The sequence below is a fragment of the Salmo salar genome, chromosome 07, assembly GCF_965601325.2.
Source record: "Salmo salar chromosome 07, fSalSal1, whole genome shotgun sequence".
NCBI classification, from domain to species: domain Eukaryota; kingdom Metazoa; phylum Chordata; class Actinopteri; order Salmoniformes; family Salmonidae; genus Salmo; species Salmo salar.
In genome coordinates, this window is record NC_138297.1 from 61,474,286 (window position 1) to 61,496,320 (window position 22,035).

Below are 22,035 nucleotides of genomic sequence, written 5' to 3' on the forward strand. Positions count from 1 at the left end.
CATTTGGGATGCTGGTCCGGTCTCTCGGCACATGGACCGCTGATTACAGAGCTCTGAGGAGTCCTGGAATAGCCGAGTGTCAGTCTGAAGCGTCGGAACGCTTGTAAAGAGGAGTACCCGCAGTAGACGAGTGGCTTTGAAGCAGGAAAACTTTGTGTACCACAATATGAAGGCCAATAATTAGGAATGTCACTTTGATAGGATGAGGATAGGATACATGACAGTGTGCTGTATATCATTTGTTATTCTACAGCTGACAGCTGAGCAGCTCATTACACCAACGTTTCCGATGGCCTCCTTTGAGGACATTTCTCCTTGGAATTTAGCTTCAATAGTCTCCCCTCCATTTTGAATCAGCCTTCTCGGCTCACTGTTATCGACCCCTGTGTTATCTCTGTCTGACAGAGCCAACCTGGCGGCCAGTTGATAAGTACTGCGTTTGTTTTTTGATGAGCGATTTGACAAAAACGAAAACACATTGTGACTCACAGCCAGACGGTGGCGAATCGTAACCAAGATCTCGGTAACCTAACGAGATGTCACAGCCAGCTGAACCTGTCATTTAAGAGAGGCGAGAGGCGGGGCGGCCAAAATATGTTCACCAAGGCAGTGTCCCAAATGGCACCCTGTTCCCTCTCGACCAGACCACCATAGGCCCTGGTCAAATGTAGTGCACTATGAAGGGAAAAGCCATTTGGGACGTAACCCTAGCTTGTCAAGGCCCCTAGCCGCCTCACTCTCTCTCTGTCAGGGCGGGGTTGTGTCCTTTGCCAAAGTGACATCACAGCCTGTAGCCTGCAAGCCAGACACTGCCTCAGACCTGCACACTGCGGTAACCATGGTGTGGTGACACACACACACACACACACACACACACACACACACACACACACACACACACACACACACACACATAAAGCACAACTCAAACTTCCGAACACACAGCGTGTGTGTGTTGTGTGTGTATGGTCTGTGAGATTCTGTAGCATGTAGAAAAAGCTACAGATCAGTCATCACCCATAACAGATGCATAATGCATCCCCTTCTCCTTCAGTCTCTCAGGGAGCTGCTGTAGCCATGTGTCAGTGCTTGAGTCTCTCAGGGAGCTGCTGTAGCCATGTGTCAGTGCTTGAGTCTCTCAGGGAGCTGCTGTAGCCCATGTGTCAGTGCTTGAGTCTCTCAGGGAGCTGCTGTAGCCATGTGTCAGTGCTTGAGTCTCTCAGGGAGCTGCTGTAGCCATGTGTCAGTGCTTGAGTCTCTCAGGGAGCTGCTGTAGCCATGTGTCAGTGCTTGAGTCTCTCAGGGAGCTGCTGTAGCCATGTGTCAGTGCTTGAGTCTCTCAGGGAGCTGCTGTAGCCCATGTGTCAGTGCTTGTTTATTATTCTAGCTGTGCAAATTGGAAGCAGGATAGTGAGAGACGAGCTCAACTTAAATTTGTCTCTGTCTGTCTCACTCTCTCCCAGCGAGTTCTTCTGTCTGCTCTTTCTCTCTCTCTCTCTGGCTGACTGGGGGTGTGAGGAGGAGGGGTAGTGTTAGTGAGAGAGACTGACTGACTGACTGACTGACTGACTGACTAACTGGGGGTGTGAGGAGGAGGGGTAGTGTTAGTGAGTGTGGCTGGCTGGCTGGCTGGCTGGTTGGCTGACTGGTGGTGTGAGGAGGAGATGGGGTAGTTTATTGAGAAATACTGGCTGATTGGCTGACTGGCTGGCTGACTGACTGACTGGCTGACTGGTGGTGTGATGAGGATGGGTAGTGGTAGTGAGAGACTGACTGATTCGCTGACTGACTGACTCGCTGACTGACTGGTTGGCTGACTGGTGGTGTGATGAGGAGGGGTAGCGTTAGTGAGAGACTGACTGATTCGCTGACTGACTGACTCACTGACTGACTGGTTGGCTGACTGGTGGTGTGATGAGGAGGGGTAGCGTTAGTGAGAGACTGACTGATTCGCTGACTGACTGACTCGCTGACTGACTGGTTGTCTGACTGGTGGTGTGATGAGGAGGGGTAGCGTTAGTGAGAGACTGACTGATTCGCTGACTGACTGACTCGCTGACTGACTGGTTGTCTGACTGGTGGTGTGATGAGGAGGGGAAGCGTTAGTGAGAGACTGACTGACTCTAGCTGAGAAGTGATGCGCCAGCAGGAGTTGTCATCGCTCCACGACCAAGCTGCTTAATTGCTGGCTGATCTGAGGCTGTCATTCTCAGGATGTATCCCAAATGGCATCCTATGTCCTATCTAGTGCACTACTTTAGACCAGAGCCTTATGGACCCTGGTGCACTAGATACCGAAAATATGCTTTTTGGGTCGCAGTGATCCACCATTTGTCTACCCTCGGCCCCCCTTACTGGCCCATGTCCATCCTTGCGTCAGCTTGCAGTACTGAGAGAATCCTTGATTGACGTGCGTGAGCGCATCCAACAACAGAATCCATCCAAACTGCATCGCGCCATGCAATTATTTTATTCTCTCCCACTCAGGGTTTTCACGAAATGAGGGACTGTCGTGCCAGATATGTAATTTGGGAATATTAATCAAAGCTTACGTGTGTCTTTTTGACCGCACATTCAAATATTTTGAGACTGACGAAGTCATGATTGTACAAATTAGACCTAAATAAAAGCTTGAATATTTCAATGATAAATCCTCAAGGAAAGGGTAAATACACTACAGTAGCTTTGAAGATCAGACCTTACTTGTAGAGAGAGAGGGAGGGAGAGAGAGAGAAAGAGAGAGAGAGGGAGAAAGAGAGAGCTGAAAGAGAGAGGGAGAAAGAGATAGGGAGAAAGAGAAAGAGGGTGAGAGGGAGCTAGAGATTGAGATAAGTTAAGCACAGTTCATGACATTCTGGGAATTCCAACTGACATTCCTTCAGAGCGAGACGGCTTCATCAGGTCTAAGTGAAAATCACCTAGATCCACCAGGAATGTGCGTCTGTGATTTGGCAGAATCAAACACAAACCAAACTCCGCCGCCCCTCGATATGATTGGACAGATCCGTTTTCAAACCGACCAAGTCGGGGCCTGACCAATGTTTTGGAACACACACAGCCTCAGCAATGATTGACAGTTGCTGTGGTTAAGAAGGTGTTCACTTCACTATGGACCTATTCAAAGGTCGCACCCCAAAATATATGTTGCTGTGGAGAGATGCTGCCCTATGGGCCTTGGTCAAAAGTAGTGCACTATATAGGGAATAGGGTGTTATTTGGGACACTTTCATAGTCAGATTGTGTGGAATAGGAGGCCCACTCTCCTCTGAAGACAAGATCGTGAGAGTTTTTCTGAGAAAATGGGGGTTTGAAGATGTGTCATGCCCATGGGAGTAGTCTATACAGGTTAACAGTAGTCTATACAGGTTAACAGTAGTCTATACAGGTTAACAGTGGTCTATACAGGTTAACAGTGGTCTATACAGGTTAACAGTAGTCTATACAGGTTAACAGTAGTCTATACAGGTTAACAGTAGTCTATACAGGTTAACAGTAGTCTATACAGGTTAACAGTAGTCTATACAGGTTAACAGTGGTCTATACAGGTTAACAGTAGTCTATACAGGCAGTAGTCTATACAGGTTAACAGTAGTCTATACAGGTTAACAGTGGTCTATACAGGTTAACAGTAGTCTATACAGGTTAACAGTAGTCTATACAGGTTAACAGTGGTCTATACAGGTTAACAGTAGTCTATACAGGTTAACAGTAGTCTATACAGGTTAACAGTGGTCTATACAGGTTAACAGTAGTCTATACAGGTTAACAGTAGTCTATACAGGTTAACAGTAGTCTATACAGGTTAACAGTGGTCTATACAGGTTAACAGTAGTCTATACAGGTTAACAGTAGTCTATACAGGTTAACAGTGGTCTATACAGGTTAACAGTGGTCTATACAGGTTAACAGTGGTCTATACAGGTTAACAGTGGTCTATACAGGTTAACAGTAGTCTATACAGGTTAACAGTAGTCTATACAGGTTAACAGTGGTCTATACAGGTTAACAGTAGTCTATACAGGTTAACAGTGGTCTATACAGGTTAACAGTAGTCTATACAGGTTAACAGTAGTCTATACAGGTTAACAGTGGTCTATACAGGTTAACAGTGGTCTATACAGGTTAACAGTGGTCTATACAGGTTAACAGTAGTCTATACAGGTTAACAGTAGTCTATACAGGTTAACAGTAGTCTATACAGGTTAACAGTGGTCTATACAGGTTAACAGTAGTCTATACAGGTTAACAGTGGTCTATACAGGTTAACAGTAGTCTATACAGGTTAACAGTAGTCTATACAGGTTAACAGTAGTCTATACAGGTTAACAGTAGTCTATACAGGTTAACAGTGGTCTATACAGGTTAACAGTGGTCTATACAGGTTAACAATAGTCTATACAGGTTAACAGTAGTCTATACAGGTTAACAGTAGTCTATACAGGTTAACAGTAGTCTATACAGGTTAACAGTGGTCTATACAGGTTAACAGTGGTCTATACAGGTTAACAGTAGTCTATACAGGTTAACAGTAGTCTATACAGGTTAACAGTGGTCTATACAGGTTAACAGTAGTCTATACAGGTTAACAGTAGTCTATACAGGTTAACAGTGGTCTATACAGGTTAACAGTGGTCTATACAGGTTAACAGTAGTCTATACAGGTTAACAGTAGTCTATACAGGTTAACAGTAGTCTATACAGGTTAACAGTGGTCTATACAGGTTAACAGTAGTCTATACAGGTTAACAGTAGTCTATACAGGTTAACAGTGGTCTATACAGGTTAACAGTGGTCTATACAGGTTAACAGTGGTCTATACAGGTTAACAGTGGTCTATACAGGTTAACAGTAGTCTATACAGGTTAACAGTAGTCTATACAGGTTAACAGTGGTCTATACAGGTTAACAGTAGTCTATACAGGTTAACAGTGGTCTATACAGGTTAACAGTAGTCTATACAGGTTAACAGTAGTCTATACAGGTTAACAGTGGTCTATACAGGTTAACAGTGGTCTATACAGGTTAACAGTGGTCTATACAGGTTAACAGTAGTCTATACAGGTTAACAGTAGTCTATACAGGTTAACAGTAGTCTATACAGGTTAACAGTGGTCTATACAGGTTAACAGTAGTCTATACAGGTTAACAGTGGTCTATACAGGTTAACAGTAGTCTATACAGGTTAACAGTAGTCTATACAGGTTAACAGTAGTCTATACAGGTTAACAGTAGTCTATACAGGTTAACAGTGGTCTATACAGGTTAACAGTGGTCTATACAGGTTAACAATAGTCTATACAGGTTAACAGTAGTCTATACAGGTTAACAGTGGTCTATACAGGTTAACAGTAGTCTATACAGGTTAACAGTGGTCTATACAGGTTAACAGTGGAAAGGCCTTCCCATTGGGAAGGATATGTCTCCTGGCCGTCCAACTTGGATTCACAGTCCGTTCTGGTCTTGGGGGATTTCTGACAGGGCGTTTTTTTTCTGTCGATCACTTGATCGCTCCCAATCCTGACTCCGCCGTTCTTGACAAAGACGCTCTCTGAGGATGGTTCATCACAGTGCATTGACTTTATGGTCTCATCACTCTCAAGTTCATGCAGTTTTTATGTAGAGCTTAATTATGCAGGAATTGTCTCTTTGCCAGGCTTGGATTTTTGATGGGAGTGTGAACGGTACCTCTCTTCATCCAATCTCCATGTACTACTGCTGAGGCTCAGGTTCCCAGGGTTCATGGTAACATTGCAGAGAGATGCCTATATATAATCAACCCTCAAATACAATTACCCTGTATTAGAACTGGGTGGTCAGAGCCCCTTGACTGAATCGGCTCAGAGAGTAATGCTGAGTCTCTAATGGCAGCCTATTGACCAGGGCCCATAGACTACCCATAGACTACCCATAGACTACCCATAGACTACCCATAGATGACCCATAGACTACCCATAGACTGCATGTCAGTCACTCTTTGGTGCTCGATTCACTAATAGCAGTCGGTTACTATCCAATCATGTTCTAATACAGTGTAGACCCAATAGGTGGTCTCTAATGTGGATATTGATCCCAGTCCCATTGCAATAACTATACACTCCCTTGACTGTATTGATGAGATATACTGTACATCTACCAGCTATTAGCCACTAACTGTTTTAAGAGGGAACAGTAAGCCAAATCAAGACTGTTGTATTTCGCTTTGTCACTGAGTACCACTCTGTTCAAGGAGGCAAGATCTGAGACCCAAATGGTTCCCTATAGTGAAATAATTTTGATAAGGGTCAATAGGGCTCTGATAGAAAATAGTGCACTATATAGGGAATAGGGTGCCATTTGTGACTCAGGCTAGGAGGTCGCTGCGACCTTCACACCATGTCACCAGTGATCATGTCAGCAGAACCCTCAGACCCCGAGAGAGGGGGACATTTGTCATGTTCTCTGTTAGCCAGACAATTCTCTCTCTCTGTCTGTGTCTAGACGACTGTGACCTGCCTGTAGGGGGGAGGGAGGGAGAGAGGGGGAGAGGGAGAGAGAGAGATGGAAAGGAGAGAGAGATGGAAAGGAGAGTGCGATAGACGGCAGAGAGAGGGGGAGGGAGGGAGGGAGAGAGAAAGAGGGGGCGGGGGGGGGGGTTTAGCTGTAGTAAAGGGACAGGGGTACAGCCAGAAGCCAACACACACACTGACAGCTTTACCTCCTTAGCAAACCCGTGGGAGCAGCCAGGAGGGTGACCCATCCCATTGAACAGCCAGGGGGGTGACCCATCCCATTGAACAGCCAGGGGGTGACCCATCCCATTGAACAGCCAGGGGGTGACCCATCCCATTGAACAGCCAGGGGGTGACCCATCCCATTGAACAGCCAGGGGGTGACCCATCCCATTGAACAGCCAGGGGGTGACCCATCCCATTGAACAGCCAGGGGGTGACCCATCCCATTGAACAGCCAGGGGGTGACCCATCCCATTGAACAGCCAGGGGGGTGACCCATCCCATTGAACAGCCAGGGGGGTGACCCATCCCATTGAACAGCCAGGGCGTGTGTCCCATCCCATTGCCTCAGAAATGAGGACCCACAATCCCCAAATTCACCCCCCACTGTGGAGGGTCCTGTTAGGATTTGACGTCTGATGGAGGGGCACCGAGAGATCCATGTGCACACATAACCCCAGACACAACCCTAGACACAACCCTAGTCACAACCCTAGACACAACCCCAGACACAACCCCAGACACAACCCCAGACACAACCCCAGACACAACCCCAGACACAACCCCAGACACAACCCCACACCCAACCCCAGACACAACCCCACACCCAACCCCAGACCCAACCCCAGACCCAACCCCACACCCAACCCCAACCCCACACCCAACCCCAGACCCAACCCCACACCCAACCCCAGACACAACCCCACACCCAACCCCAGACACAACCCCACACCCAACCCCAGACACAACCCCAGACTCAACCCCAGACTCAACCCCAGACTCAACCCCAGACTCAACCCCACACACAACCCCACACACAACCCCACACACAATCCCACACACAACCCAGACTCAACCCCAGACTCAACCCCAGACTCAACCCCACACACAACCCCACACACAACCCCACACACAACCCCACACACAACCCCACACACAACCCCACACACAACTCCAGACACAACTCCAGACACAACCCCAGACTCAACCCCAGACTCAACCCCAGACACAACCCCAGACACAACCTCCCTCTCTTTATCCCCCCAGCCCTCCTCTCAAATGGACATATTGGACATATTATTGCTGTGGTGTGTAGCGTGTTTGCAGGTGTGTGAGTTCATATGTCCGTCTTCACCTCAGTGTCATGTTTGGCCTCATCGTCATATGAACTACTGGGTGTTAATGAGGTGTGTGTGTGTGTGTGTGTGTGTGTGTGTGTGTGTGTGTGTGTGTGTGTGTGTGTGTGTGTGCATGCGTTTGTGAGTGTGTGTGTTAAATCCCATCCTTCTCTGCTACACATATCAGTGATAAAAGACCACCGCTTCGACTTCCACAGCACAGTGAATACCCTTGGCCTGTATAAAGTCACAGACAGGTCTGCTTCAGTCCCTCAAGCCCTGAGGCTCTGTCTCGCCTCGGTAGCTGGCTGGCTCCCCCCAGAGGTATTAAGGGGCCACTGCAGGTTGCCGGCAGTACCTGCGCAGCCATAGACACTGCATTGTGCTCCGACTGTAAAGCAGTCTGCTCGCCGCAAGGCACTAACACTGGCGTGAAAGCTGATTGCTTATCTGTACAGGAGCCTGACGCTGAGGGAGATGGCTTCATAACAGGTACATTGACAGCTCTGTAGCTAGCATCACTGGAGAATAGATAGTTATTGTAACTGCTCCGGGGAGCTTGGATGGAGGGAGAAGGGGGTGTGGGCTTGTGCGTGAGAGGTGTGTGTGGTGTGTGTGTGTGTGTGTGTGTGTGTGTGTGTGTGTGTGTGTGTGTGTGTGTCCTGATGTCATTATTCTCTATGAACGTTGAGAGTGGCACGGCTGATGTTAGGGCTTCTGTTAGACGTGCCATTGTCAGTCAGTGTTTGTTCTGACGTTGCCCGACACCGTTTGTTAGCTGGATAGAATTGCAAGTCAGAGCTGTTAGCAAGAAAATAAAATAATGAGTCAGGGAAACTGACACAGTGACGCACGAAATGTTGAACAGTGATTCTCTATTTAAGGGGCTTAAAGAGACTGAATGAACAGCAACAACAGTGAAGACAAAGGGAAGAGGAGAGTGAATGAGAAGCTGTTCATGTTTACCGCCAGTGTCTCAGACAGGGGTAGGTTCAGGCTGGCTGCTTAGTTGAGTTTGAAATTAATTATAGAAGTTGGCTAGGCAGGTTCTTTGTCAATCTGTTGTTGTGGTTTGTGTGTAGGTTCAGATCACATACTGGCTGGTTTGTCTAACTTTGCTGTAATGAATACATTGGGGGGTATAGATTCACCTTGAACCAGTGTCCTTACTTTTTCCCTCCATGACATTATCTGATTTAGAGACTGCTTTGTAATCATTTTCTCTTTTCTGTCAGACCCATTTACTTCATAGGATGTGTCCCAAAATGGCACCATATTCCCTATTTAGTGCACTACTTTTGAGCAGGCCCATATGGTCTGGTCAAAAGTAGTGCACTATACGGCATAGGGTGCCATTTTGTGGCGTAGGAATAGTGGAATGTTGTTTAACACCATGGAGCCCCGCTAGCTTTTCAGGTTGTCAATTATTCCAACATTTCTGAATGTGATGGCAATTTATGCAATCATCATTAGAGAATAAGCACCATTTAATTCTAGTGTTGAGCATGTTGTTTGTTTGGCTGGGCGGTGGGAATTCACGTTTGGCTGGACAGAAAAACCCTAACAAACAACTCCAAATGTTTCCTCCAGTTGACGGATGCAGTCAGTTTCTCGCTCACCAAAACAATGGCTTGTGGTGAATTTAATTGAATCCGTCTTGATGAGGCACACCTCCCCTCGTGTCTCTCCACTCGTGTCAAAAAGCTGATTGAACACTGCCCTTTTACCAGAGACATCCCTGGCAGAGGAAACTCGCTCTCCCTCTCTCCCTGTGATTGTGTCAATGCAGCACTCTCCTGATTCACTCTTATTTTCTGGGAAAGGGGGAAGAGAGGGAGGAAGGTGGTGCAGAGGATCAAGAGCACCTTCCTCCTCTGCAGGCTCCTCTCTTTGAGGAAGTTTCTGTTACTTACTGTACCCCCTGGCATTCCAAACCCCGGCCCCTGGCCGCCCCGGTGCATACTTGGTATTATCTGTCGCAGCAATTAGTAGAGATGTGATGAACCCGGTCCGTTCTCCATATCCCTCAGCCGTCATAGTATTTCCCGCGGCTTCCGTGACCAGAGGTGTCGGAATGTGAGGCTCTTCTCCACACTGTGGTTGTTCCCCCTCCTCAGGCAGTAGTGGTGGTGAGGCCTAGTGGGACCTGGTTTAAAAGTGTGTGTACTGTACTCCAACACGTGCTGTGTGTGTGTGTGTGTCTAACGAAGGTGCTTCCCGCCTCTCCCTGGTTCTCTTTAATGCTTCCCTCATCAGAGAGAAACCAGCGAACAAAACCACAACAGACAAAACCTTTGAAAGGAGTTGTCTTTGAAGGATACGTGCCCCGTTCCCTGAAAGAGCGAGAAACACCGTTAATTGGGAGCAGTGTGTGAGGCAGAGGGGGGAAAAGGGATAATTTCCTAATAAGGAGCTTGGTTTTTATGAGGGAGTTGCTGGGAAATGGGAACCATAGGCTGGTAGATGTAAAGTGCCTATAATCTGCATATACGTACATATTTTAATCTCTCTATCAAGTGTTCCTTTTAAAACCGCTTCTTTGGTGATATTGAAGTGGTTTTAACTGAGTTTCAGTCAATGGCATTATTAGTAGACCACCAGTGGACTGAAAGTCACAGACAAAACCCCTCCACAGAGTCCCTAAGCGGATTTTGAGTCCTCCCACAAACACACGTAGGATATGAAAAAAAACAGCCCTCTTGCTTTTTTGAATTAATCTGAGGATAACAAGAAGAGCGTGAGGCTCTGGTATGGTGGCGGGCATCTTTGAGCGGCTCCACAACGGACCCCTGAGGTACGCCTTTTTCAAAGTACCCCCCAGAGAACCCGGTGAAAATAAAGTCTGTCAGGGAAGAAGAAGAAGAGCCCTTTTGTGTCTGTCTGAGTATTTCCATGAGTAACGCACGGCCTCGCTGCTCTGAAAACGCTGCAGACACTTTTGTTCATCCTGCCCTCCCTGTGGTTCCCTCCTCCTGCAGGCAGATAGATAGTATGAAAAGATGATCCCCTCAAAATGAGTGTGCAGTGAGATAGATAGGGGACTGCCTGAAGAGAGTTGTAGAAATGCAAGGATAAACCGCAGAAGTAATGCCCCCTAACAGACCTCGTCAAAATCTCTGCAGCTGTTAGTTTCAATCACGAGTACAGTACATAGCTAACAAATCAACCTATTGGTTTGAGGGCCGTGACGATACCAGTATCACAAAGTTTTTTCCATGGCAAAAATGAAAACATGAAACAGACAACTCTTTGGTTCTTTAAAAACCTGCTGTATGTAACATATTGTGTTCTATAACTTGGAAAATAAATAAATGTGACTCTGGATGACAACATAATGATGTTTGTTTCCATCATTAGGGCTGTTTTCCTAAAGAAGTTAAATCCGTTTGCTGTTTTGTTTCCTAGCCACGATACCACTATACTGGCATCGTCCTAGTCCTAATCGGTTTATGGATTCTATTGCAAGACCTACAGTAACAGCAGTTAAACTTCCCGCTGGAGATGCGTTAGTAGCAGGTTGGATCTCTTCTTTAAAAGGCTGATCTGATCTCCTTCCCAGTCCTGCAGACTGAGCTCATAAACCCAGCGAGTCATCCTCATGTTGTAAGCGTCTGTCTTTGATCAAATATTTGTGTTTGTGTTGGAGAGATGTATTGGGAATCCATTGTTTGGTTAATACTCACTGGTGTGCTGTGTGCTACTTATGTTGAGATGGAACTGGGCCGTCTGATTCTGGGATGTAGGAGGACTAAGGAAGCCTGTGTTTGTTATTCTGTGTGGTCGAGGTCAGCAGTGACCGTGGTACTAAAACAAACCTGACTCATACCTCAAATAGGAAATGCCAAGCACTCAGATCAAGTTATAGAACTTTCACTCTCTCCTCTCTCCCGCTCTGTCTCGCTCTTTTGCTCTCTCTCGCTCTCTCTCTCTCTTTCGCTCGCTCTCTCTCTCTCTCTTTCGCTCTCTCTCTGTTTCTGTCTCCCTCTTTGTCTCTCTCTCTTTCTCTTTCTCTCTGTCTTTCTCTCTCTTTCTCTCTGTCTTTCTCTCTATTTCTCTCTCTCTCTGTATCTCTCTATATCTCTCTCTCTGTATATCTCTCTCTGTCTCTCTGTCTCTCTCTCTCTCTGTCTCTCTCCCTCTCTCTCTCTGTCTCTGTCTCTCGCTGATAAAGCTGAAGATCCTGCCAGCTTCCATCGGTGTCTCTCTCTCTCGCTCTCTCCTTTCTCTCTCTCTCTCTCTCTCCTTTCTCTCTCTCGCTCTCTCTCCTTTCTCTCTCTCTCCTTTCTCTCTCCTTTCTCTTTGTCTACAGTTATAGATCCCACCCTTACCCCATATTGTCTTCTATGTTGTAGATTTATACAGACTGGGCCAACCACTACCTGACCAAGTCTGGCTGCCCTCGACTCATCAAGGACCTGACCATAGACATTGCTGACGGAGTTCTGCTGGCAGAAATCATCCAGATCATCGGTGAGAGAACACACACACGTACACACACACACACACACACACACACACACACACACACACACACACACACACACACACACACACACACACTCCTGACTTAACCTCACTTGTTAGGCTGAGGGAAACTCTCCATATACCCAGCTATAAAACGTAACGGTGCAGGCATTTAGACGGAACACAAAGGCTTTATCTTCATTTACAACTGGTCTCTGTCAGGAGAGGAGCTCCAGCCCTGGCAGCCCACTACACACAGACTGAAAACTAGTCCTGCTCTATTGAACCATGTGTCTCCCATGTGTATCTTTTAGCTAGCCTAGAGTGGCTGGTGTTGATGCTCTGCCTCTCTCTTTTTCCCACCTCCCGGGCTGTCTTGAAACTTTACCCCTGCTCTCCACAACAGACAATGGCCTGAGATCCCGCGTCAGTAACACTCAGGCAGCAGCTGATGAATTAGCAGAGACTTTTCTTTTCCCAAACTTTCACTGCTCCGTGGTTGGGCAGGGGGCATTCCTACACACACACACACAAACACAGAGAATCGCACGTCCACACACACACTCACACACACACACACACACACACACACACACACACACACACACACACACACACACACACACACACACACACACACACACACACACACAGAATCGCACGTCCACACACACACACACACACACACACACACACACACACACACACACACACACACACACACACACACACACACACACACACACACACACACACACACACACACACACACACACACACAGAGAGAGAGAGAGAGATCCATGCCCTTCCTGTTGCTGAGCTCTGTAAGGGCTCCTCCACCAGACTAGACTAGAAGTCCTCTAACTCAGAAGGGTCACTGATGCCACTGTGTGTTTAGGCACTTCTTCTTGTGGGAAGGTTTCACACTTAAGTTTTTTGTTGTTGTTCTTCTTCCAGCTAATGAGAAAGTGGAGGACATCAATGCCAGCCCCAGGAGTCAATCACACATGGTGAGTCTGCTAGTTCACCTTTCTTCTTGTGGAGGTGATAGTATTATTACTCTTTTTATTTTTGCTGTCATGGTATTGAAACGTTGGCCTGGTTAAGAATTGCAGTCTGTGTACTTGAGGACATGTTTTGTAGGTCTTTCAGGGTACTGTCATGAACATGTTTGATTGTATTGCAGGAAACATAACAGTACTATTCAGAGACCACAGAAGGCTGACTGCTATGGTCCTAATTGCAAAAATCTCTTAGCCAAGAATATACTATTTCAATGATGTGACTCTAAATGCATAATGTCTAATTGCACACAGCCCACAGCTTGACGATTACCTCTCAATCTAACTATAATTCAGTGGGTTCTCTCACTTTGTCCGTCTGGTTTGGCATCTTTTACACTAGTGTAATTAAAAGCGACTTAGCTAGCTGTATTGCCGTGTAGTCTGAGTGTAGTTTTAATGGATTCTGAGGGGGGATTACAGACCAGGCTTCTGTCTTACAGTAAACCCAACAGGGTTGGTGTTTGGCCAAAGCCCTGTGTTTGTGGCTAGAGCTGGGTCTGGTCCACTGTGACACACTGGTCACTAAGGGCTCTCCCCTACAAGCCCACAGAAATGCAGGTCCAGACGCCAGCCACCCCTGTCCCTAAAGGATTTGTGCTGGAGGAGGTGCCTGTTTATGTGTGTCTGCCTGTGTAATGTGTGTGTGCCTGTGTAATGTGTGTGTGCCTGTGTAATGTGTGTGTGCCTGTGTAGTGTGTGTGTGTGTGTGTGTGTGTGGGTGTGTGTGTGTGTGTGTGTGTGTGTGTGTGTGTGTGTGTGTGTGTGTGTGTGTGTGTGTGTGTGTGTATGTATGTCCACTCTTTGTCTCAGTCACTCAAAGCCCATTGATCCAGCATGAGCCTCAGAGGCTGTAGGTTTTAACTCCAACCCTGACCCTGGAGAGATACCCTCCTGTAGGTTTTAACTCCAACCCTGACCCTGGAGAGATACCCTCCTGTAGGTTTTAACTCCAACCCTGACCCTAGAGAGATACCCTCCTGTAGGTTTTAACTCCAACCCTGTTCCTGGAGAGATACCCTCCTGTAGGTTTTAACTCCAACCCTGACCCTAGAGAGATACCCTCCTGTAGGTTTTAACTCCAACCCTAACCCTGGAGAGATACCCTCCTGTAGGTTTTAACTCCAACCCTGTTCCTGGAGAGCTACCGTCCTGTAGGTTTTAACTCCAATCCTGACCCTGGAGAGATACCCTCCTGTAGGTTTTAACTCCAACCCTGACCCTGGAGAGATACCCTCCTGTAGGTTTTAACTCCAACCCTGACCCTGGAGAGATACCCTCCTGTAGGTTTTAACTTCAACCCTAACCTAGCACACCTGATTCTAATCATTAGCTGGTTGATAATATGAATCAGGTTAGTTACAGCTGGGGTTGGTAGCTCTCCAGGGTTAGGGTTGAAGTTAAAACCTACAGGAGGGTATCTCTCCAGGGTTAGGGTTGGAGTTAAAACCTACAGGAGGGTATCTCTCCAGGAACAGGGTTGGAGTTAAAACCTACAGGAGGGTATCTCTCCAGGGTCAGGGTTGGAGTTAAAACCTACAGGAGGGTATCTCTCCAGGGTCAGGATTGGAGTTAAAACCTACAGGACGGTAGCTCTCCAGGAACAGGGTTGGAGAGCCCTGCATTCAACTGTTGATGGGAAGCATAGGTGCTGTGAGTGGGACCTGACTGGCTTTACATACCATTCAGCTTGATAGTGGACGATTGACAGGATGGGATGATGTGAGGGATACTGAAGAAGGAAACTGAACACTGCTAACGTGGCATTGCAGTGACTACCTACGGATATCCATATTAGGCAAACGTCCAATTCCGTAACACGTTACGTTAGTGTTGCTATCACTGTGTAAAATCTCTTAATAATATTGTAGTTACTCATTGTTTCATAGGACTTAGAGCAGCAACCCTTACCCTAAGCTACAGGGTGAAATACAGTGTAAAAATGAGTAATTACATTACTAACTGGAGTAATTACACTGTACTAAGGGCTCTGTAATGTAAAGTGAGTCAGTCCATCTATATCACCACTACTGAGCGGAGAAATGACTCATTCCTTAAGTCTTGTTCATTGAGCTTTTTGGAGATTGTAGCTGTGTAGCTGAACAACACTGAAGAAAATATTTTCAGCAGGTGAGGAGCATCTCTTATTGTCTGAGGAAGTAGGAGGAACAGTCTTCTCTCCAACACGGCTCCAGCTATACTTCACCGACTAAATTGCATAATAGACTCTCTCCCATTGATCTGACTCTGCTCAGGTCGGCTAGTTGATCTGGCTGGAAGAGAACGTGGCTAGGAGCTCGTCTAAGGCCAGCCAGCCAGTAGTGAACATCAACTGACCCCAACACATTTGTTCTCCATTAGTGAAAGAGCAAGAGGTATGGCATCCCTGCTAACTGGGGGTACCAGGGGTGAGAAAACGTCGGAGGAAACCTTGAATACTTTACATGTGAGGGATGGTAGCGATTCCAAGAGGCATGCCATTCTCGGTGGTCGATTCTGGAATTCCGAGCAAACCTTTCTTCAAACATGCTGCTTGGTGTGTTTGGGGTTGGGTTTGCTGGGAACTGAGACAGAGTTTCTGTAGACCACATCCTGACCCACAGTACAATATAGTCTCAGTGGGGAGACTGGACGACTGCTTTTCAGAGGCAGGCTGAGCCAAACAAGAGAAGAATCTCAAATGTGTTTCCTAGCACATCCTCTCTCATTTACATTTGAGTCATATAGCAGCCGCTCAGAGACACTTACAGTTAGTGCATTCATCTTAAGAGAGTTTGGTGGGAAAACCACATATCTCAGTCATAGTAAGTACATTTTTCCTGGGTGTTTTTTTGTTGTTGGTCTCCTCAAAACCCAATGGATGAAATGGTCAGAGGGGAGGTTCCTCTGCTCATTTCATCCAATGGGTTTTGAGAAGGAGGCGAGGAGAGAGGATGCAAGGAATCAAGAAAATGCAATTGAGATTCTCTCAAGGACAAGGCAGTGTAAAGGGATTACAGTCTGATTATGTCTCTTTACACTGGGTTAGCCATGTGGGGAGGAACTCACACGCTGTTCATTAAGACACCACGTCGGAGCTCCGCGTCTTTTAAGCGTCTCTTTCATCTCACAGCATGTTTCACGCTTCTCTTCCACTGTTACATCTAAGGCTTTCTGACAGCGACACTTCTCTAATTGTATATGGAGTAGCCAGGGGAATTAGATATGAACAAACAGGGCCCTTGAACGGAGCAGTCTTCTTCTTCTTTAGTCGTTGGTGAAGAAATGATGGTCTGACAGGGAATGACAGCCTGGATCGTAAAAGGCTCTGTTCAGCAGAAAAATAAAGCTCATTTATGGCGTCGTTAGTCCACCGCAGCACACATCAGCGGAACGTAGACATGACGTGTGCTCAGTTCACTGTCCTTCTGAAGTCGCTGGAGTCTAACAAGCCCCGGTGTTCCTGTGGTTGGCACTGTACTGATGTGTAGTTTTACAGATGAATCATAGAATCGCTATTCTGATTGAATTAGTTGTCTGTAATTGTTTCCATATGTCCTTCGTCTATGCTTGGTGATGTGTTTTAATGTATGCACAGCGCCGTAAACAAACTTTCCCCGTGGGGATAATAAAGTGATTATCTTTATTTTTACAGAGACTTGAGGCAGTGATGCCGGATTTCCCCGAGCAGCACTTTAACCTATTCTTTTCCTTCAGAGAGAGCCTCAAGCTGCATTAGTCAGTTGAAGTGAGGTTGGTTGGTTCCTTCTCCTGTCACATGGTCACATGGTCACATGGTCACATAGAAGGTATAACAGAGTTAGGTGTTGGTTAAGGACTCGTGAAGCAGCCCGGCGCCATCTGTGGCCAATCTGTTGGCAGGTGCGCAAGACGGACGGATGAGGGACACGCAGCATGCGCCCATCCCATTAACCTCGTTCGCCCGACACTGTCAGTGTGGTATTAGCATTCTTAGATGGATCATGTATACCTGGTGTGAAGTGTAGGCGTGAGTTCCTTTGTGGCTACACTGTTCAACATCTGCAGTGTTTTATTGCACAGGTTGGTTATTGGATTTTCCCGCTCCAGCTGTCAAGCCTATCCTTGTGAGATGATGATCAGTTGGTCTGGTAATGATGCGACATTTGAATGTTCATGACGTGAGGCTGGGGACTGTCCCTGGGTGTCACTATGATGCCATTTATCCCTCTCATTCAAATCTGGACCTCAAAGCCTGTTCCCCTACTTGTTGTTACTGTTCCCCTGATTTAGACCTGGGATACCAGCTGGGTGCAATGAATTATCAGGTTGAACAGAAAAACCAGCAGTACCCTGGACCTCGTAGGGTAAGAGTTGAATTCCCCTGGAATAGATCATTGACCTGAAGTTGCCGTGAGCAGCTGGATAGTTGGAACAGTGTTTTCACCATTTATAAATGGAGTTGGATAGAATCATTCTCTAGTCACAACTCTGGCCGTCGTATTCTACAGTCCTGCTGCTTTTCCTTTCTCTCTCCCACTTACATGATGAATGTTATCCATTGGCAGCGCATGCACCTCTCCCAGGTAGAAATATGTGCCTAGTTAAATGAATGAAAATCAGCTGGTCTGTGGAGGATTGAAGCTGTGCATCTCTATTCGAGTTTCTATCTCATTGCTCACTGCCATGGATTTGCTCCAAACCGTCATCCAATTTCCATTCTTCCTCCATGAAGTCCAGGCCATGGGAGGACACATTTTCTGGGGGTGGGGCCAACCCTTTCATGTGTCTACACAGTAGACTATTCTAGAACTGAAGAGGGAACACCTACAGGCCTGTTATGTCCCAATTGTACCCCACATGGACTCTTTTAATCCCTCATTATAAAAAAGAGGGCTCGACAGATGTCCTGTTAAAAGGGGAAAAAGCTGACTTGTTAAAAAGGTTCTGCCAGGGGATTGCTAACCTTTGATCTATCTCTGTTCTCTCTCTGACAAAGCTGTAGTTCCTGACCGCCTCCATCTGTCTGTCACTCTTTCTTTCTCTCTCTCCCTCTTTGCCTCCATCTCGCTTTCCCTCATGTTCTCCATAAATATGGTACACTTCCCAAAATACTTTTTTTATGGACAGTCCATTTACGCTCCAAGAGATTTCAGCTCTGAAAAAGACCCTTCACTTTTCCTTGCGACTTTCATTTCGTTCCATTCTGCCTTAACTGTCTCGACACAGCCACCCTCTCAATCACCTTCAGTGTGATAGGTGTAGTGTCACAGTTTCAATCAATTGTGAGGATCGTCACAATGTCCTTTCCTCTAAAGTCTCAGCCCTGGCGCAGAGACATGGGATTCATCCTAAATGGCACCCTGGTCAAACGTAGTGCACTATTTATGTAATAGAGATGCTATTTGGGATGCACCCACAGTTTAGTTTGGCTCGGTAGCTATTGGGGGTCGTGTGAGGTCGTCGGTGGCAGGAAATGGTGCGAGCTGCGAAGGCATTTCCCACCTTGCTACTTGACTGGCCAGCAGGTTATGTAGACGGACATTTTCAGATGCCAACACTTGACCCTGCTGGTCCCCTCTGTGATGAGCCTCAGACACGATAGACAGAGCTCCCATTGTAGCCTGTCGACAGCAACTTCCGCCTGCATTGTTGCACTGCTGGACACACGTATGAGGAAGTCATAGTGGTAGGGGTGAATTCTTAGCTACCAAGCTGTGGATACTACTGGTTGACGGATTATACTAATGCTGAAGGAATTTTAATGGCTGAAAAAATTCCTCTTGGCTATTCTATTTGTGTATTTTTGAACAGGGTTGTATTTTTGCAGACCAGAGCTCCCTGTGTTTCTGTATTCGTCTTCAAGAAAATGAATACAATGGTGGAATAAAGTCCTCTTTGATATAATTTGAAAACATTCAGCAAGACAATTCAATGTAGGAATTCTCCAGCCCCAATAAGAAGCTTGCCCGCTCTGCTAAAGCTGCGAAATAACTAACATAACTATTAATGAAGTCCTCTTTACACTGAGGAACAGGGGAAATGAAATAAAACACAAGTTCATTAACATAGGAAAGAGACGGTATATTTCCCAAGTTTCAAGGGTTTGTGTAAAACCTGCCCTCTCTGACAGCCGTATGAAAGAACCAGTCATTGGAGATGATTAGGACTGTCACCCAAAATCTATGTTGAGTAACTAAGATATGCATTTATCCTCACACACCTGTTATCCAGAGCTTGACTGTTATTAGATTAACCCTCACACACCTGCTATCCAGAGCTTGACTGTTATTAGATTAACCATCACACACACACCATCCAGAGCTTGACTGATATTAGATTAACCCTCACACACCTGCTATCCAGAGCTTGACTGATATTAGATTAACCCTCACACACCTGCTATCCAGAGCTTGACTGATATTAGATTAACCCTCACACACCTGCTATCCAGAGCTTGACTGATATTAGATTAACCCTCACACACCCACCATCCAGAGCTTGACTGATATTAGATTAACCCTCACACACCTGCTATCCAGAGCTTGACTGATATTAGATTAACCCTCACACACCCACCATCCAGAGCTTGACTGATATTAGATTAACCCTCACACACCCACCATCCAGAGCTTGACTGATATTAGATTAACCCTCACACACCTGCTATCCAGAGCTTGACTGATATTAGATTAACCCTCACACACCTGCTATCCAGAGCTTGACTGATATTAGATTAACCCTCACACACCTGCTATCCAGAGCTTGACTGATATTAGATTAACCCTCACACACCTGCTATCCAGAGCTTGACTGTTATTAGATTAACCCTCACACACCTGCTATCCAGAGCTTGACTGATATTAGATTAACCCTCACACACCTGCTATCCAGAGCTTGACTGATATTAGATTGGAGCCAGCTCCTTACATTGGATTTGATTACCCCGGGATGATGTGGTATAGAAGCCCCCTCTGCTGTAATGTGCCAGTCGTTTGTGCCAGCCGTGCCTATCAATGGCAGTAGACCGCTTGAGCGACTCCATTTTGATTCATGGCTTATCAGCTGTCGCCCACTTTGGATGCATGGAGGGTGATGGGCCTGCTCTGAAGGGGGTTGGGGATCGATGGAAAAGGCAGCGTGTCAGCCCCCTATAGAGCTGACTGCTGAGGTGAAGGAGGGATAAGAGAGAGAAAGAAAAAGAGGGGGTACATTAATGGAGAACGATGGTGTGTCGTTGGGGGAGAGCATGAGCCACTTCCTTTCAGGTTGGTTTCAGAAGCGGCAGGCAGCAGAGAGTGAAAGCACCAACTGCCTCACCTTTGCTGTAACATACATCACAAAAAGCCTTAAAGGGGCAATCTGTAGTTTGCTACATCCATTTTTGGACTTCTAAATGAATGACATATTCCTATTGATTCTTGAAGAATATAACTTCTAAATGCCACATGACCTTCTTTCAACTGTGTACCCCATCAGAACCCAACATATAAGCTTGTTTTATTCCAGTGTTTGTAAACATTGTAAATGTAAACAAACACTGTAAGCCTCAAAACATGCGTAAAAATATAATTGTGATGTCTTTGATCAGTCCTTGCATCCATAGCTCTGTCTGTGAATTTGAGAGTGGTTACATTTCTCCAGGCATATCCCTCAGCTTTTTACCAAAACAGAGGCAGGGGATCTGCCTTGTTGTTGTTTCGATGGCAGATTGCCTCTTTAAACCAGAAAAACCTCACCTTAAGAGCCAAGTACATCAAGAACAAACAAATAAATGGTCTTGGTCAAGTTTCTTCTCCCCTTTAAACCTCTCTGTTTCCCTCAGCTGTTTTCAGTTTCAGAGCGAGAGGAGGCCTCGTCGGCCGGTTAACATGTGGAGTTCAAAGCCCAGGCCCGACTACAGTGATTAAAGCACCATCATGCTGTAAAGCATCTCAGTTATGTGACGTTCTAGCCTAAATCATCGGCTTGCTCATTACACTCATTAGACAAGGGCCCACAGGAATGTATGGCCCATCACCACCACAGCCGGGCTGTGTTCACCCTTCTGTTCTGACAGTGTTCAAACTCAATGGGACAGGTTTGTAAAGTAAAAATGCTTACATGGGTCCCTGCCAGCTTTTGAAGCACTCTTAGCATAGCACTGAGTTAGTGGCAGTACAGGCTCCTCTGAGGGTAAAGTGAGAAAGGTATCTGTGTTGTTCTGAGCCGTGGTGAAGAACCAACGTAAGGTATTCTGTGTTGTTCTGAGCCATGGTGAAGCACCAACGTAAGGTATTCTGTGTTGTTCTGAGCCGTGGTGAAGCACCAACGTAAGGTATTCTGTGTTGTTCTGAGCCGTGGTGAAACACCAACGTAAGGTATCTGTGTTGTTCTGAGCCGTGGTGAAGCACCAACGTAAGGTATTCTGTGTTGTTCTGAGCCATGGTGAAGCACCAACGTAAGGTATTCTGTGTTGTTCTGAGCCGTGGTGAAGCACCAACGTAAGGTATTCTGTGTTGTTCTGAGCCCTGGTGAAACACCAACGTAAGGTATTCTGTGCTGTTCTGAGCCGTGGTGAAGCACCAACGTAAGGTATTCTGTGCTGTTCTGAGCCGTGGTGAAGCACCAACGTAAGGTATTCTGTGCTGTTCTGAGCCGTGGTGAAGCACCAACGTAAGGTATTCTGTGCTGTTCTGAGCCGTGGTGAAGCACCAACGTAAGGTATTCTGTGTTGTTCTGAGC

At 46.4% G+C, this 22,035-nt stretch overlaps 1 protein-coding gene across 15 annotated transcripts in view; it reads left to right on the forward strand.

The window, feature by feature from the left end:
* The window catches only part of LOC106609740 (neuron navigator 3), a 238,463-nt gene that overhangs the window by 57,096 nt on the left and 159,332 nt on the right, over positions 1-22,035 (forward strand). For all 15 annotated transcript variants that reach the window (XM_082977814.1, XM_082977810.1, XM_082977811.1 and 12 more), the window contains exons 2-3: positions 12,181-12,298; positions 13,250-13,302. In XM_082977814.1, coding sequence (XP_082833940.1) covers positions 12,181-12,298; positions 13,250-13,302 — 171 coding nt within the window. The remainder of the gene's footprint in view (positions 1-12,180; positions 12,299-13,249; positions 13,303-22,035) is intronic.